Here is a 15442-nt window from a genome sequence, read left to right as displayed (position 1 = left end):
AAAATGTGCCTTCATAACTACTGAAATATATTTTGAAATGTTTGCACAGTTTACTTATAAGGTATTTCAATGTTAGAAAAAAAGCCTGACATCTTACAGCCTGTCATTTCACATGCTTTGCACAACACGATTGTCACACAGTTCACGTTACAAGACCCTCTAACTTCAGTCGGAGAAAGAAAAGCAAATTTAGGAAGGCAAACCGACTTTTGACCTCCAACTCTGAATGCAGAGCAAATGCGACAAGATCAAAACACGATTTAAATGCATCTTTATTGCTCATTCATTGAGGGAGTGAAAACAGTAGATGTGATTTGTCAGATCACCAGTGAGGCGAGTAGGTGCTAAAAATATTTCGCCCTGATGAAATCTGACTCACAATAGCAACAGGGTAAGTCGATTTCTTGAGGCCCGGGGTGGTCGGGAGTGGCACAGCTTAGAGTGGTGTTGAGTGGAGTAGGGTGGCGTAGAGTGGCATGGAGCAGACTGGAGTGGCGGAGAGGTGTGGAGTGGGTAAGAGCGGAATGGAATGTAGTAGAGTGGCGTAGAATAGAGTGATGTAGATTAGAGCTGCGTAGAGTATATCAAAATGGCGTGGTGGCGTAGAGCAAACTAGGGTAAAGAAGAGGGGGCATAGAATAGAGTAATGTAAAGCAGAGCTGCGAAGCGTAGATCAGAGTGGCGTAGAGTGGAGTGATGTAGAATATGTTTTAGATCAAAATAGGCTAGTGGGCAAGGGAGCAAACTATATCATACCAGTTGAGGATAAGAGAAATGGAGCCAGGTGGTGGTAGTAAAGGAAATACAACTGTCAGCGGACAGACAATAATTAAAATGAATACATGTGTGCTTAGTCCATGCGCCACTGAAAGAAAAGGAAGTGATACTCAACCCAAAGTAAGAAGAATACAGTTATGAATCTGCCTACACTCCCTCTTTGGAATACAAACGGAAACAGACTTGCATGCAATGGCTGTGCCACAAAACAACAGAAGGTAATTTGTTTTTAAAGACTTTTTCTCCAGGACATATAAAGAAAGCATATCTAGCATATATAGAGGCAAAAGTCCTTTGCCACTGCACCAACTCAAGACAAATCAGGAGATGCTTGCTACATGTAGTAAACATAGAAAATACCAGCATAGAAAGCCTGAGGCAGCTGCGAGTTAGGAGGGGTCCTCACCTTCTGAAGAGGCTGTCTGGCAGAGCACAGCTCACCAGAAACACGTGCACACCGATGAATACTCTGAGAACCAGGAGGCAGAGCCCGACCGGACAGTAGAGCAAGAGGAGCAGCAGCAGAAAGCCATCATTGGGTAACCTGAAGAAAAATACCAAATGGCATTCAATCTTTCCTTGGTGCAATACTGCTTTTCAACCAAAGTGCTCTCACCCCAAATTCTTGCTGTATCCCACCCTCACCATAACTGTCTTTGCTTTCCACCATATACAGTGTTCCTCTATGTTTTGGATAGTTTTGCACTGCATAAATGCCACTGTTATTCATTTATTAGGGCTCGCCCCTTTTCTATTTCGCAGAAATAGAAAACAGGGGTGAGTCCTTATGTCGCTGATCCAGTTCTTTCCCCAAAGGCTCTCTTCAGGCAGCTGATTGGCTCTCAAGGAGGATTTCCAACAGTTCATGTGAATCCCAATCATGTGACTTGCTCTCATGCACGAGCCTTCAAAGCCTCAGCCATTTGCTTCCCAACCAGCGCTGCAGGCCGTGACTCGCATCAAAGGCAGCGCAGCCCAGCTTCTCCCAGCAGGCAGCCCACCCCCTCCCTCTCTTGACTTTCAGTGACTTCACACTTCGTGCCCCTGTCCCTTCAAGGCAGCCCCTCCCTCTCTCCACCTTCTCTGCTTCGTCCTGTATTTCTTCTCTCTACCGCCCTCTCTTCCCATCTTCCTTCACTTTCCTGCTGCCTGCCCAGCCTCTTTCCCCACCATAGCCTCCCAGGCGCACACCACTGCTCGCAGACCACTCCATTTCACATTCTCTCTGTGACAATTCACACTTCGTTCAAATGCTGTGAAAATGCTGCCTGTCTGGCCCTGTTGCGATTCGTGGCCTGGCAGACCGCCCCGGGCCAGGCAGACCCACAGATGTCCCTGTGCCTGTTTCCCGGGCCTTGCTCCGCTGACTTTCATCCTTCCGTCAGCGTTTCCGCACGGATTTCAGATACTATCTGCTGTCACCATGTGTGCTCTTGGAGTTTGCATCAAGTATGCGCTCCAGGGACGTCTGCAAATCCGTCTAGTCTACGGATTACATCCCGCCTGTGGTCATCTCTGTATGAAAGCACTTTGTCTGCCAACCAGCACTGTGCCTCCGGCTAACATATGTTTTAGTTGAAAAACAGATTTCTCAACAAAGAATGCAATTGAAGAAAGTATTTTTCAACGCATTATTATTGTAGATTCATGCAAGACATTGAAGGCGCCACTCAATACCACCCGTATGCTCATTTATTCTCAGAGGTGGGTTTCACGGTATTGAGTCACTTCACATTCTCCAGTTACGTTGCAGATAAGGAGGAACGGCTCATTGTTTGAACGTAACACTTAGGAGAGTGTCTCAAGGATTCCACGCCTTTCATCTTCATAAGGGCACGAACATTTAGTTGGAATTTATTTTCTGCAGTCTAATATTTAACGCCCCCACCTGAAAGTCTTTATCCTGCAGGCATCTGAACGAGCCGCCTGCCTCGCATCATTGCATCGGACCCGCCAGCACAAATGCAGAGAGCTTCACTTCAAAGGGATCCGCTCTCCCCCTGCTTCACACTTTGCCGAGAACATTTCCCGGCAGCTTTTAATTTCATTTCGTGGCCGCTTTGCGCGCGCTTGGCCCGTTCCTTCCCACTCGCTCGCATCCCGCCGCCCCCCCCCCAACCAGGATCACGCTTCTCCACCGCGCGCTTGTTCTTGCTTCCTCTCTTTCTCTTTCTTTCTCTCTTTCTTTCTCTCTTTCTGTTTCTTTCTCTCTTTTTTCGTTCTCTCTCTTGCTTTCTCTTTCCTTTTCTCTTTCTTTTTCTTTCTCTTTCTTTCACTTTCTTTCTTTCTCTCGCTTTCCCCTGCGTTCTCTTGCTTTCTCTTTCTTTCTTTCCCTTTCTCTCTCTCTTTCAACACCACAGACCAGGCTCGAGTAGTGCCACATACACGTGATGTGGTTTTAGGAGTACTTCAAAGCAAGTTTGCTCAACCTTTAAAAGAAAATTATTTTTAGTACAATATGCCCAATCTACCTTAAATGGGACATTACCAGCACTTCTCAGCGTGCCTGCTGAATGTTCATCCACAAAATACCAACACTTGGCGCTAGACTGCCTTACTTTAGTGGAGAGTACTTGTAATATTAATACATCTAAGTCATGTAAATACAACACATATTGCATTACAAATGCTATAGGTGTCACGTTTGCAAAAGTTAACAATATTGGCATTGTAAATGACAAAGTTATTAATTTCGCTATTTTCAAAACAAAAACAAATAAAAAATGTGTTATTTACAATACTAATACCTCTAACTTTACTAATGCGAGCCCTATTGCATTGCAAATGCTTGTATTAATTGTGTCCAAACCCGCACCCAGTTATCAGTCAATCTTTGCTTGTCCCATTACTTCTTTAATCAGGAACTGTCCGTTTTCAGGTTCTCTTCAAGACCTTTGCCATCTAGTTTCCACCTATTTCTTATTTTGTGTCTCCAATATGCTGTTCTTGTCATACATGATAATACTTCTGGCAACACAACCACCTTTCTTTGTTTCTTCCTATAAAATCACTCTGATTTACCCCATTGACCTTTCTTGCCGTCAATCTCACAACACTGCATATATCGCAGGCGTCTCAGCCACACAGTTCTGGTCTCAAGTCACCCATTCGGTATATAACTTATCATCCTACAGCCCCTGCCCTTCCAATCACCCAGTGAAACACAAAATTAGCTACCCATGGTAGGACCTCTCTGCCCTAGTGCCTCACAGCATCCCCTCTGTCCTGCTGATTTACGCACGCAGGTTAAAATATAGTGGCAGGGCTTTCTCCTATCTCGCCCCACACCACTGGAATAGCCTCCCACTGTCCATAAGTGCATGTTCCAGCTTTCTAATTTTAAAAACATCTCAAAGCCTGCCTTCTTTAATTCACCTGCCTACCAGTCAGAGCACTGAGATGTTCCCCCGGGGCAGAGTCGTGCGCTATATCAAGTACTATTAACATATCGGCACTCCTCTAACCGACTGCCTTCAAGCACCAATCGACTGTACAAACTCTCAGCACTCCTCTGACATTCTGCCTCCATGCACCCCTCTACCCTGCTACCTTCCAGCAACCCTCTACCCTGGGGCACCCCCTCTGCCCTGCTACCTCCCAGCACCCCTGCCTCCCAGCACCCTTCGACCCTGCCGCCTCCCAGCACCCTTCGACCCTGCCGCCTCCCAGCACCCTTCGACCCTGCCGCCTCCCAGCACCCCTCGACCCCTTCTGCCTCCCAAAAAGCACTCTACCCTGCAGCCTCCCAGTCACCCCTCCACCCCTTCTGCCTCCCAAAAAACCCTCTACCCTGCAGCCTCCCAGTCACCCATACATCCTGCAGCATCCCAGCGCCCATATACCCTGGGGCACCACTGTACCCTGCTGCCTCCCAGCACCCCTCTACCCTGCCGCCTCCCAGCACCCTTCGACCCTGCCCTCTACCCTGCAGCCTCCCAGTCGCCCCTACACCCTGCAGCATCCTAGCACCCCTATACCCTGTGGCACCACTGTACCCTGCTGCCTCCCAGCCTCCCCTCTAACCTGCTGCCTCCGAGCACCCTTGCCTTCCAGCACCCCTCTACCCTGCCGCCTACCGGCACCCTCCGACCCTGCCGCCTCCCGGCACCCTTCGACCGTGCAGCCTCCCGGAACCCCTCGACCCTACAGCCTCCCAGCCCCCTATACCCTGCACCAGCCCCTACACCATGCAGCCTTCCACCACCCCTATATCCTGGGGCACCACTGTATCCTGCTGCCTCCCAGAACCCCTATACCCTGAGGCGTCCCTCTACCCTGCTGCCGCTCAGCCCTGCGGCCTCCCTCTGCCCTGCGGCCTCCCAGCACCCTTCGACCATGCCACCTCCCAGCACCCTTTGACCCTGCCGCCTCCCAGCACCCTTTGACGCTGCCGCCTCCCAGCACCCTTCGACCCTGCCGCCTCCCAGCACCCTTCGACCCTGCCGCCTCCCAGCACCCTTCGACCCTGCCGCCTCCCAGCACCCTTCGACCCTGCCGCCTCCCAGCACCCTTCGACCCTGCCGCCTCCCAGCACCCTTCGACCCTGCCGCCTCCCAGCACCCTTCGACCCTGCCGCCTCCCAGCACCCTTCGACCCTGCCGCCTCCCAGCACCCTTCGACCCTGCCGCCTCCCAGCACCCCTGAACCCCTTCTGCCCCACACAATCCCTCTACCCTTCAGCCTTCCAGTCACCCCTATACCCTGCAGCATCATACATCCTCCATTCAGCAGCTTGCTTCATTTCAGGGTCTTAACGAAGCAACCACGTCAATCCTATCCTGCACTCTCTTCAATGGCTTCGGATCGAGGCCAGATCTATAAAACTACCTGCATCACACACAAAGCCTTGCTCACATCTTCCCCTCATTACCTGGCAAATAAATTGTCTGGAGGCGCTTGACCCTCTCGCAATGCGGAAAAGCTTCTGCTTGAGGCCCCCTCCTTCAAAAGGGAAAGATTGATGGCGCAATCCTTCTCAGGCAATGCGGTGAGAAACTGAAACTCGCTTCCCCCATTGCTCCGGGCCACCTCCTCTACCCGGATCTTTAAAGTTGACTTCAAATCTCTTCTCTTTCAAAGACACTTTCAGAACTAAGACTTTTATTCTCAGGCCCCTCTAGAAAGTTCGCTCATCATTGTAAATTTGTATTTTTTCTTGTACATTCCTCACCCTTGCGTGCTATGTTGGATTTTGTGTTTGTGTACCCTTCCTTTTAAGTCGCCTATTTATCTTTGTAATGTTCTATTGTGTAACACTTTTCTCTTGTAACGTAACTGGTTCTATTGTACATCACTTTGACACCTTCGGGTAATGTCAGCGCTTTATAAAAATGCACTAAATTAATAAATAAAATACCCTGCCGCCTCCCAGCCCCCCTCTACCCTGCCGCCTCCCAGCCCCCCCTCTACCCTGCCGCCTCCCAGCCCCCCTCCACCCTGCCGCCTCCCAGCCCCCCTCCACCCTGCCGCCTCCCAGCCCCCCTCCACCCTGCCGCCTCCCAGCTCCCCTCCACCCTGCTGCCTCCAAGACCCCCCTCCACCCTGCTGCCTCCCAGCTCCCCTCCACCCTGCTGCCTCCCAGCTCCCCTCCACCCTGCTGCCTCCCAGCCCCCCTCCACCCTGCTGCCTCCAAGACCCCCTCCACCCTGCCGCCTCCAAGACCCCCCTCTACCCTGCCGCCTCCAAGCCCCCCTCTAACCTGCCGCCTCCAAGCCCCACAGCCTCCCTCTACCCTTCTGCCTCCCATCCTCCCTCTAACCTGTTGTCTCCTGCCTCCCAGCCTCCCCCTACCCTGCTGCCTCCCAGCCCCCCTCTACCCTGCTGCCTCCCAGCCCCCCTCTACCCTGCTGCCTCCCAGCCCCCCTCTACCCTGCTGCCTCCCAGCCCCCCTCTACCCTGCTGCCTCCCAGCCCCCTGCTACTCTGCTGCCTCCCAGCCCCCCTCCACTCTGCTGCCTCCCAGCCCCCTCCACTCTGCTGCCTCCCAGCCCCCCTCTACCATGCCGCCTCCAAGCCCCCCTCTATCATGCCGCCTCCAAGCCCCCCTCTACCCTGCCGCCTCCAAGCCCCCCTCTAACCTGCTGCCTCCAAGCCCCCCAGCCTCCCTCTACCCTGTTGCCTCCCAGCCTCCCTCTACCCTGCTGCTGCCTCCTGCCTCCCTACCCTGCTGCCTCCCTGCCACCCCCACCCTGCTGCCTCCCAGCCCCCTCTACCCTGCTGCCTCCCACCCCCCCTCTACCTGCTGCCACCCTGCCCCCCTCTCCCTGCTGCCACCCTGCCCCACTCTACCCTGTTGCCACCCTGCGCCCCCCCTCTACCCTGCTGCCACCCTGCGCCCCCCCTCTACCCTGCTGCCACCCTGCGCCGCCCTCTACCCTGCTGCCACCCTGCGCCGCCCTCTACCCTGCTGCCACCCTGCGCCGCCCTCTACCCTGCTGCCACCCTGCGCCGCCCTCTACCCTGCTGCCACCCTTCCCCCTCTACTCTGCTGCCTCCCTTCCCCCCTCTACTCTGCTGCCTCCTTGCCCCCTCTACTCTGCTGCCTCCTTGCCCCCCTCTACTCTGCTGCCTCCTTGCCCCCCTCTACTCTGCTGCCTCCTTGCCCCCCTCTACCCTGCTGCCTCCCTGCCCCCTCTACCCTGCTGCCACCCTGCACCCCCTCTACCCTGCTGCCACCCTGCACCCACCTCTACCCTGCTCCCCTCTACCATGCTGCCACTCTGCGCCCCCTCTACCCTGCTGCCACCCTGCGCCCCCCTCTACCCTGTTGCCCCCCTCTACCCTGCTGCCTCCCTGCCCCCCTCTCTACCCTGCTGCCACCCTGCCCCCTCTACTCTGCTGCCACCCTGCCCCCCTCTCTACCCTGCTGCCACCCTGCCCCTCCTCTACCCTGCTGCCACCCTGCGTCCCTCTACCCTGCTGCCACCCTGCGCCCCTCTACCCTGCTGCCACCCTGCGCCCCCTCTACCCTGCTGCCACCCTGCGCCCCCTCTACCCTGCTGCCACCCTGCACCCCCCTCTACCCTGTTGGCCCCCCTCTACCCTGTTGCCCCCCTCTACCCTGTTGCCCCCCTCTACCCTGTTGCCCCCCTCTACCCTGTTGCCTCCCTCTACCCTGTTGCCTCCCTCTACTCTGCTGCCTCCCAGCCCCCCTCTACCCTGCTGCCTCCCAGCCCCCCTCCACCCTGCTGCCTCCCAGCCCCCCTCCACCCTGCTGCCTCCCAGCCCCCCTCCACCCTGCTGCCTCCCAGCCCCCCTCCACCCTGCTGCCTCCCAGCCCCCCTCCACTCTGCTGCCTCCCAGCACCCCTACCCTGCTGCCTCCCAGCCCCCCTCCTCTACCCTGCTGCCACCCTGCCCCCCTACCCTGCTGCCACCCTGCCCCCCTACCCTGCTGCCACCCTGCACCCCCCTCTACCCTGCTGCCACCCTGCCACCCTGCACCCCCCTCTACCCTGCTGCCACCCTGCGCCCCCTCTACCCTGCTGCCACCCTGCGCCTCCCTCTACCCTGCTGCCACCCTGCGCCCCCTCTACCCTGTTGCCCCCCCCTCTACCCTGTTGCCCCCCCCTCTACCCTGTTGCCCCCCCCTCTACCCTGTTGCCCCCCCCTCTACCCTGTTGCCCCCCCAACCCTGTTGCCCCCCCCTACCCTGTTGCCCCCCCCTCTACCCTGTTGCCCCCCCCTCTACCCTGTTGCCCCCCCCTCTACCCTGTTGCCCCCCCCTCTACCCTGTTGCCCCCCCCTCTACCCTGTTGCCCCCCCTCTACCCTGTTGCCCCCCCTCTACCCTGTTGCCCCCCCTCTACCCTGTTGCCCCCCCTCTACCCTGTTGCCCCCCTCTACCCTGTTGCCCCCCTCTACCCTGTTGCCTCCCTCTACTCTGCTGCCTCCCAGCCCCCCTCTACCCTGCTGCCTCCCAGCCCCCCCTCTACCCTGCTGCCTCCCAGCCCCCCTCTATCCTGCTGCCACCCAGCCCCCCTCTATCCTGCTGCCACCCAGCCCCCCCTCTATCCTGCTGCCTCCCAGCCCCCCCTACCCTGTTGCCCCCCTCTACCCTGTTGCCCCCCTCTACCCTGTTGCCCCCCTCTACCCTGTTGCCCCCCTCTACCCTGTTGCCCCCCTCTACCCTGTTGCCCCCCTCTACCCTGTTGCCCCCCTCTACCCTGTTGCCCCCCTCTACTGGGAGGCAGCAGGAATACTTGTTCGATTCCTGAGGCGAAAAGCCGGGAATCTAGTTGCTCGTTTTTAAACTCACTGTAATAGTACCTCACCTTATAGTCACCTGATATTTGTTTTTAAAGTTGCTGGCAGGGCAGATTTACGTGCTCTCTGCTTTATTGGTGCATTATCTCAGCGCTAACAGTGGGCGCCATCTTGCTCGTAGGACGGGTTAGCGGGCTATTCATTGGCCATCTAGACCACCTGACTTACGGGATAAAATGGTGCCTCACCCCCGGACGCACAGCGGACGCGCGCCGATGGCGCGCCAAAGGAAAGCCCGCCTGCGCCCGGTCACGACGGGGGACGGGCAATGCTGACCAAACGGACTCTGATCCTGTGATCACTAACGTACCGACATACACGAGCAAGGCACTACGTGATATGGAGAAGAGTACCGTGAAAAATCATGAGAAAGTCCCTATATGCTCCACCACACTACCAATCATTTTAGAAGGGCCGATTGGCTCCTGCAGGCTCTGCAGCCTATGTGAAACAGGGGAGGCCCACCCTGATACCGAGCAGGAGGTACCGCATGAAGGACCGAGTTATATTCTATGTAACATCCGTTCATTGACAAAACATGCTACTCAAGTCTGGGATATACTATCCACACTTGCACCAGATATATGTTTCATAACAGAAACTTGGCTAACCCCCTACAGTATCCCAGTAATTAACATCGCAATTCCAGAAGGATATAAGTTTATCAACATGGATAAAGTGGGGAAAGTGGGAGGGGGGATTGCCATAGCATTTAAAGAGAACATAAAGGTCTACTGGTTAGACACGCTTAGTAATGAGAAACTAGAGATAGGCCTCTTCAGGGTCACTACCCCATATACTAAGACCTGGGAGGGCGCTCTTCTGTATCGTCCACCGAGCTCCAAAGTGAACTTTGTCAACCTGATGACGGAGTTCATTGCCGCACAGGTGGTGGCCTCTAGGAGTTTTTTTACTGATGGGGGACTTCAACTATCACGGAGAAGCCCGCAACGATCCGGAAGTGGTGCAATTATTTTCAGGACTATCAGACATGGGTCTGGCACAACATGTCCTTGGCCCAACACACACACAGCAGGACACACATTGGACATGCTATTTTCAAATATTGAAAGCCTACAAGTCCTAGATACCCAACAGCTGACCTGGACAGATCACTATTTGATTTCTTTCAGGTGCCCTGAAATAACAAAACAGGAAGGAGAACATCGGCCCATATTAATACAGCCTCAGAAAGCTAGAGCCTGGCAGAAGCTCACTGCAGAGGCATTTGAGGGACAGTTTCAGACCCCTGAGATTCATATCAAGGAATTAAGGGACATGGATACTGAGACGCTACTGGACAACTTTGATCGGGCGCTGGCTCAAACCTTAGATACGATTATCCCGAAAAAAGACACGAAGTCAGGACCTCGCCGAGTCTCAGCACCCAGGTACTCCGGGGCTCTAAAAATTGAAAAATCCACCTCTAAAACTCTGGAGAGGCAATGGAGACGATCCAAAAGTGATGAGGATAAAATGAAATATAAAAAAGCCACAGCGGGCTATCATCACAATATCAAAGTGGCCAGATGTGGCTACATCCAGGTGCAAATTGAACAGGCTGGGAATTCCTTAAAGACACTATTTGGTATCGTGAAAGACTTCTCCTCCCCGCAGGCCTGTAAACAATCACCGGTGGAAACACAGGAGCTCTGTGAAGCTCTAGCCACCTACTTTCAAGATAAGATCTCCTTGATCTATGAGAACTTTCCAAAAAACAAAAGCCCCAGCTCAGTTGAACCCTGCGTCAATTACTGGGTGCCGGAGAGCTGCCTCAACCGGTTTTAGCCCATTGAACAACAAGACGTCATTCGTCATCTAAAAGCATCCAAATCGGGATCCCCGAGCGATATCTGCCCACCTTATGTTATGGCCTGGATTGCAGAGAGCTGTGCGCCGACCATTCAGAAAATGTTCAACTCCTCGATCGCTAGTGGCCCTATCCCTATGGCATGGAAGGACGCACATGTGCGTTCTATTCTCAAGAAACCATCAGCTGATCCCGCAGTCCTAAGTAATTATAGGCCAATATCATTACTTCCTCTGTTAGCAAAGATACTCGAGGCTCACATCAACACACAATTGAGCCAGTACCTTGAGTCTAATAACATCCTTGACATATCACAGTCCGGCTTCCGGCCTGGATTTAGCACGGAGACGGCCATTCTATCAGTTCCAACGGCCTCGAAAGCGCTAGGATGCCTGGCTTCACCTTGGGGGTACCCAGTAGAGGGCATCTCACAGGGAAAGCCAGGAAGGGTTCCACAGCGGTATACAGCGCCAGGATGCCTGAAAGGTGATAGTGCGCTTTACAAGTATACATACATACAGTTACGGATTCCATCAGGCAGACGCTGGACGGGGGGGGGAGAGGGAGAGGGAGAGGGAGAGGGAGAGGGAGAGGGAGAGGGAGAGGGAGAGGGAGAGAGAGAGAGAGAGAGAGAAAAAGAGAATCGGTGATGCTCATCCTCCTGGACCTCTCCGCAGCATTCGATACCGTTTCATATCGACTGCTGGCGGAGAGGCTACAGGGTTGCGGAATCGGGGACCTGGCGCTAAAGTGGCTGACTCACTTTTTAGCCGACAGGAAACAACAGGTCATGATGGGCCCTTTCAGGTCAAATAAATACTCGTTGGAGAGAGGGGTTCCACAGGGCTCATGTCTTATCCCGACCCTCTACAATGTTTATATGGTCCCGCTAGCCAGAATAGTGTGGCAATATGGATTTGAGGTCGTGTCATATGCAGACGACACAACTGATCTTTCCCATTGGGAGAGACCTGGCGGAGGAAAGAGGACGTTTTACCCTAGGAATGTTGGCTATAGCAAATTGGATGGCAGAGTCTTGCCTCCAATTAAACCCTGGAAAGACAGAGTTAACGTTTCTGGCTAAAAGACAGGAACTGGTACTGGATGACTGGTGGCCAGTAGAGCTGGGCACCGTGCCAGTGCCCTCGATCGCAGTGAAAAGCCTAGGAATACAACTTGAGGAAGACCGGTCTATCAAGAACAATGTTAGCAATATCATGAGTTCCTGTTATTATAGCCTTCGGCTGCTGCGGAAAATTATCCCATATCTTCCCGTGAGCCACCGTAGAACGGTAGTACAGGCCTTAGTGGTCAGCCGGTTGGATTATGGGAACGCCTTGCTGGCAGAAGTAGGTGATACACAGCTAGCAAAGCTCCAAGTAATCCAAAATACTGCCGCTCGGATGGTCTTGAACCGTCCCCCTGGCACACCATCGCTTCCTTTATTGAAGGAACTCCACTGGCTGCCAGTTAAAAAGAGATCTTTCTTTAAAACGTGCTGTTTAGTTTTTAAAGCCCTTATGGACACCGGCCCAAAGTATCTACAAAATAGACTCTGTAGACAGGCTTCACGCTGTAATTTAAGATCTAACAGTAAGGCCCTGTTAGCCATCGCCCGGATTAAACGGAACCGCCTGGGAGGTAAAGCCTTTTCATATGTAGGTCCTAAATACTGGAACTCCCTGCGAGAAGGGCTTCGCAAGGCCCCTTCCTACCTGACCTTCAGAAAACAGCTGAAGGCTTTCTTATACTGATTTTTTCTCCTGGTCTTTCGTTGCTCTCGGTAATTGGACTAGGTTAGCGCGGAGATGCCCCTGGGTGATTCTGCTTCACAAAACACCAATAACCTAACATAACTCTGCTGCCTCCCAGCCCCCTCTACTCTGCTGCCTCCCAGACCCCCTCCACCCTGCTGCCTCCCAGCCCCCACCTACCCTGCTGCCTTCCTGCCCCCCCACCCTGCTGCCTCCCAGCCCCCTCTACCCTGCCGCCTCCCTGCCCCCCTCTACCCTGCTGCCTCCCAGCCCCCCTCTCTACCCTGCTGCCTCCCAGCCCCCCCTCTCTACCCTGCTGCCTCCCTCACCCCCTCTACCCTACTGCCTCCCTCACCCCCTCTACCCTGCTGCCTCCCAGCCCCCCACTCTACCCTGCTGCCTCCCAGCCCCCCTCTACCCTGCTGCCTCCCAGCCCCCCACTCTACCCTGCTGCCTCCCAGCCCCCCTCTACACTGCTGCCTCCCAGCCCCCCTCTACACTGCTGCCTCCCAGCTGCCTCCCAGACACCCTCTACCCTGCTGCCTCCTAGCCCCCCACTCTACCCTGCTGCCTCCCAGCCCCCCTCTACCCTGCTGCCTCCCAGCCCCCCACTCTACCCTGCTGCCTCCCAGCTGCCTCCCAGCCCCCTCTACCCTGCTGCCTCCCAGCCCCCCTCTACCCTGCTGCCTCCCAGCTGCCTCCCAGCCCCCCTCTACCCTGCTGCCTCCCAGCCCCCCTCTACCCTGCTGCCTCCCTCCACCCTGCAGCCCCCCTCCACCCTGCTGCCTCCCAGCCCCCCTCCACCCTGCAGCCTCCCCTCCACCCTGCAGCCTCCCCTCCACCCTGCTGCCTCCCAGCCCCCCTCCACCCTGCAGCCTCCCAGCCCCCCTCCACCCTGCAGCCTCCCAGCCCCCCTCCACCCTGCAGCCTCCCAGCCCCCCTCCACCCTACAGCCTCCCCTCCACCCTGCAGCCTCCCAGCCCCCCTCCACCCTGCAGCCTCCCAGCCCCCCTCCACCCTGCAGCCTCCCAGCCCCCCTCCACCCTGCAGCCTCCCAGCCCCCCTCCACCCTGCAGCCTCCCTCCACCCTGCAGCCTCCCCTCCACCCTGCAGCCTCCCAGCCCCCCTCCACCCTGCAGCCTCCCTCCACCCTGCAGCCTCCCCTCCACCCTGCAGCCTCCCCTCCACCCTGCTGCCTCCCCTCCACCCTGCAGCCTCCCAGCCCCCCTCCACCCTGCAGCCTCCCAGCCCCCCTCCACCCTGCAGCCTCCCTCCACCCTGCAGCCTCCCCTCCACCCTGCAGCCTCCCCTCCACCCTGCAGCCTCCCCTCCACCCTGCTGCCTCCCCTCCACCCTGCAGCCTCCCCTCCACCCTGCAGCCTCCCCTCCACCCTGCAGCCTCCCCTCCACCCTGCAGCCTCCCCTCCACCCTGCTGCCTCCCAGCCCCCCTCCACCCTGCTGCCTCCCAGCCCCCCTCCACCCTGCTGCCTCCCCTCCACCCTGCAGCCTCCCAGCCCCCCTCCACCCTGCAGCCTCCCTCCACCCTGCAGCCTCCCCTCCACCCTGCAGCCTCCCCTCCACCCTGCTGCCTCCCCTCCACCCTGCAGCCTCCCCTCCACCCTGCAGCCTCCCCTCCACCCTGCAGCCTCCCCTCCACCCTGCTGCCTCCCCTCCACCCTGCAGCCTCCCCTCCACCCTGCAGCCTCCCAGCACCCCTCCACCCTGCAGCCTCCCAGCCCCCCTCCACCCTGCAGCCTCCCTCCACCCTGCAGCCTCCCCTCCACCCTGCAGCCTCCCCTCCACCCTGCAGCCTCCCTCCCCTCCACCCTGCAGCCTCCCTCCCCTCCACCCTGCAGCCTCCCTCCCCTCCACCCTGCAGCCTCCCTCCCCTCCACCCTGCTGCCTCCCTCCCCTCCACCCTGCTGCCTCCCCTCCCCTCCACCCTGCTGCCTCCCCTCCCCCCTGCTGCCTCCCCTCCCCTCCACCCTGCTGCCTCCCCTCCCCTCCACCCTGCTGCCTCCCCTCCCCTCCACCCTGCTGCCTCCCAGCCCCCCTCCACCCTGCAGCCTCCCCTCCCCTCCACCCTGCAGCCTCCCTCCCCTCCACCCTGCTGCCTCCCCTCCCCTCCACCCTGCTGCCTCCCCTCCCCTCCACCCTGCTGCCTCCCCTCCCCTCCACCCTGCTGCCTCCCAGCCCCCCTCTCCCCTGCCGGTTCCTCCTCTCGTGGCTCCCCCTCCAGCCTCGCGTCTCACCTCCGCACATGGAACAGCCGGTCCACCGGGGGCGCCTCCATGCCTGCCGTTCCCCTCTGGCCGGGCTGGCCTGGGCCGCTGTCAGGCCTGGTAGGCAGCGGCCATCTTCCGCTACCGTAGTCGGAGCCTATTGGCCGACGCGGGGCATGCCGGGAAACAGAGTTTACAGTTTCGGTTCCGGGGTACCAGCTGCCTTGAAAAACTAAACATGAAAACTACATTTCCCAGCAAGGCAAGAGACTAGAGACGTCTTTCCGACAAGTATAGGTGCAACCCTCAGCATTACGTCATATCCTGCGATACACCCTTTTACGTCATTTTGGCAAGATGATGTACCACGCACCTCTCTTTCAGAAAGTGAAAACGGACAGGAGACGGCGCCAGGTCGCCATTTTGGATTGGGACCCTGTCATCGGCCTTTTTTGCATTATTTATAAAGCGCGAACTTCTCGAAAGTGTTAGAGCGAATTTGATGGCAGTAATATTACACAAGGTCACATTTAGTTTTTAGGCATGGGAAAATGAAATGTTTTGCCCTGAATCACAATGATATTGAGCCTTCAACGAGAATCGAACCTGGATCCCC

General features: G+C 56.6%; 1 protein-coding gene across 1 annotated transcript in view; it reads right to left on the bottom strand.

Annotated features, from left to right (window-relative positions):
- AUP1 (AUP1 lipid droplet regulating VLDL assembly factor) overlaps window positions 1–15012 on the bottom strand; it is a 142187-nt gene extending 127175 nt beyond the window's left edge. The window contains exons 1-2 of the mRNA XM_078678822.1: window positions 14857–15012; window positions 1184–1321 (exon numbers count right to left, since the gene is read on the bottom strand). Coding sequence (XP_078534948.1) covers window positions 1184–1321; window positions 14857–14897 — 179 coding nt within the window. The 5' untranslated portion in view covers window positions 14898–15012. The remainder of the gene's footprint in view (window positions 1–1183; window positions 1322–14856) is intronic.
- Window positions 15013–15442: the final 430 nt, after the last annotated feature.

The sequence above is a fragment of the Lissotriton helveticus genome, chromosome 2_2 (genome assembly GCF_964261635.1).
Source record: "Lissotriton helveticus chromosome 2_2, aLisHel1.1, whole genome shotgun sequence".
Taxonomy (NCBI): domain Eukaryota; kingdom Metazoa; phylum Chordata; class Amphibia; order Caudata; family Salamandridae; genus Lissotriton; species Lissotriton helveticus.
This window is presented reverse-complemented; position numbering and strand designations above follow the sequence as displayed.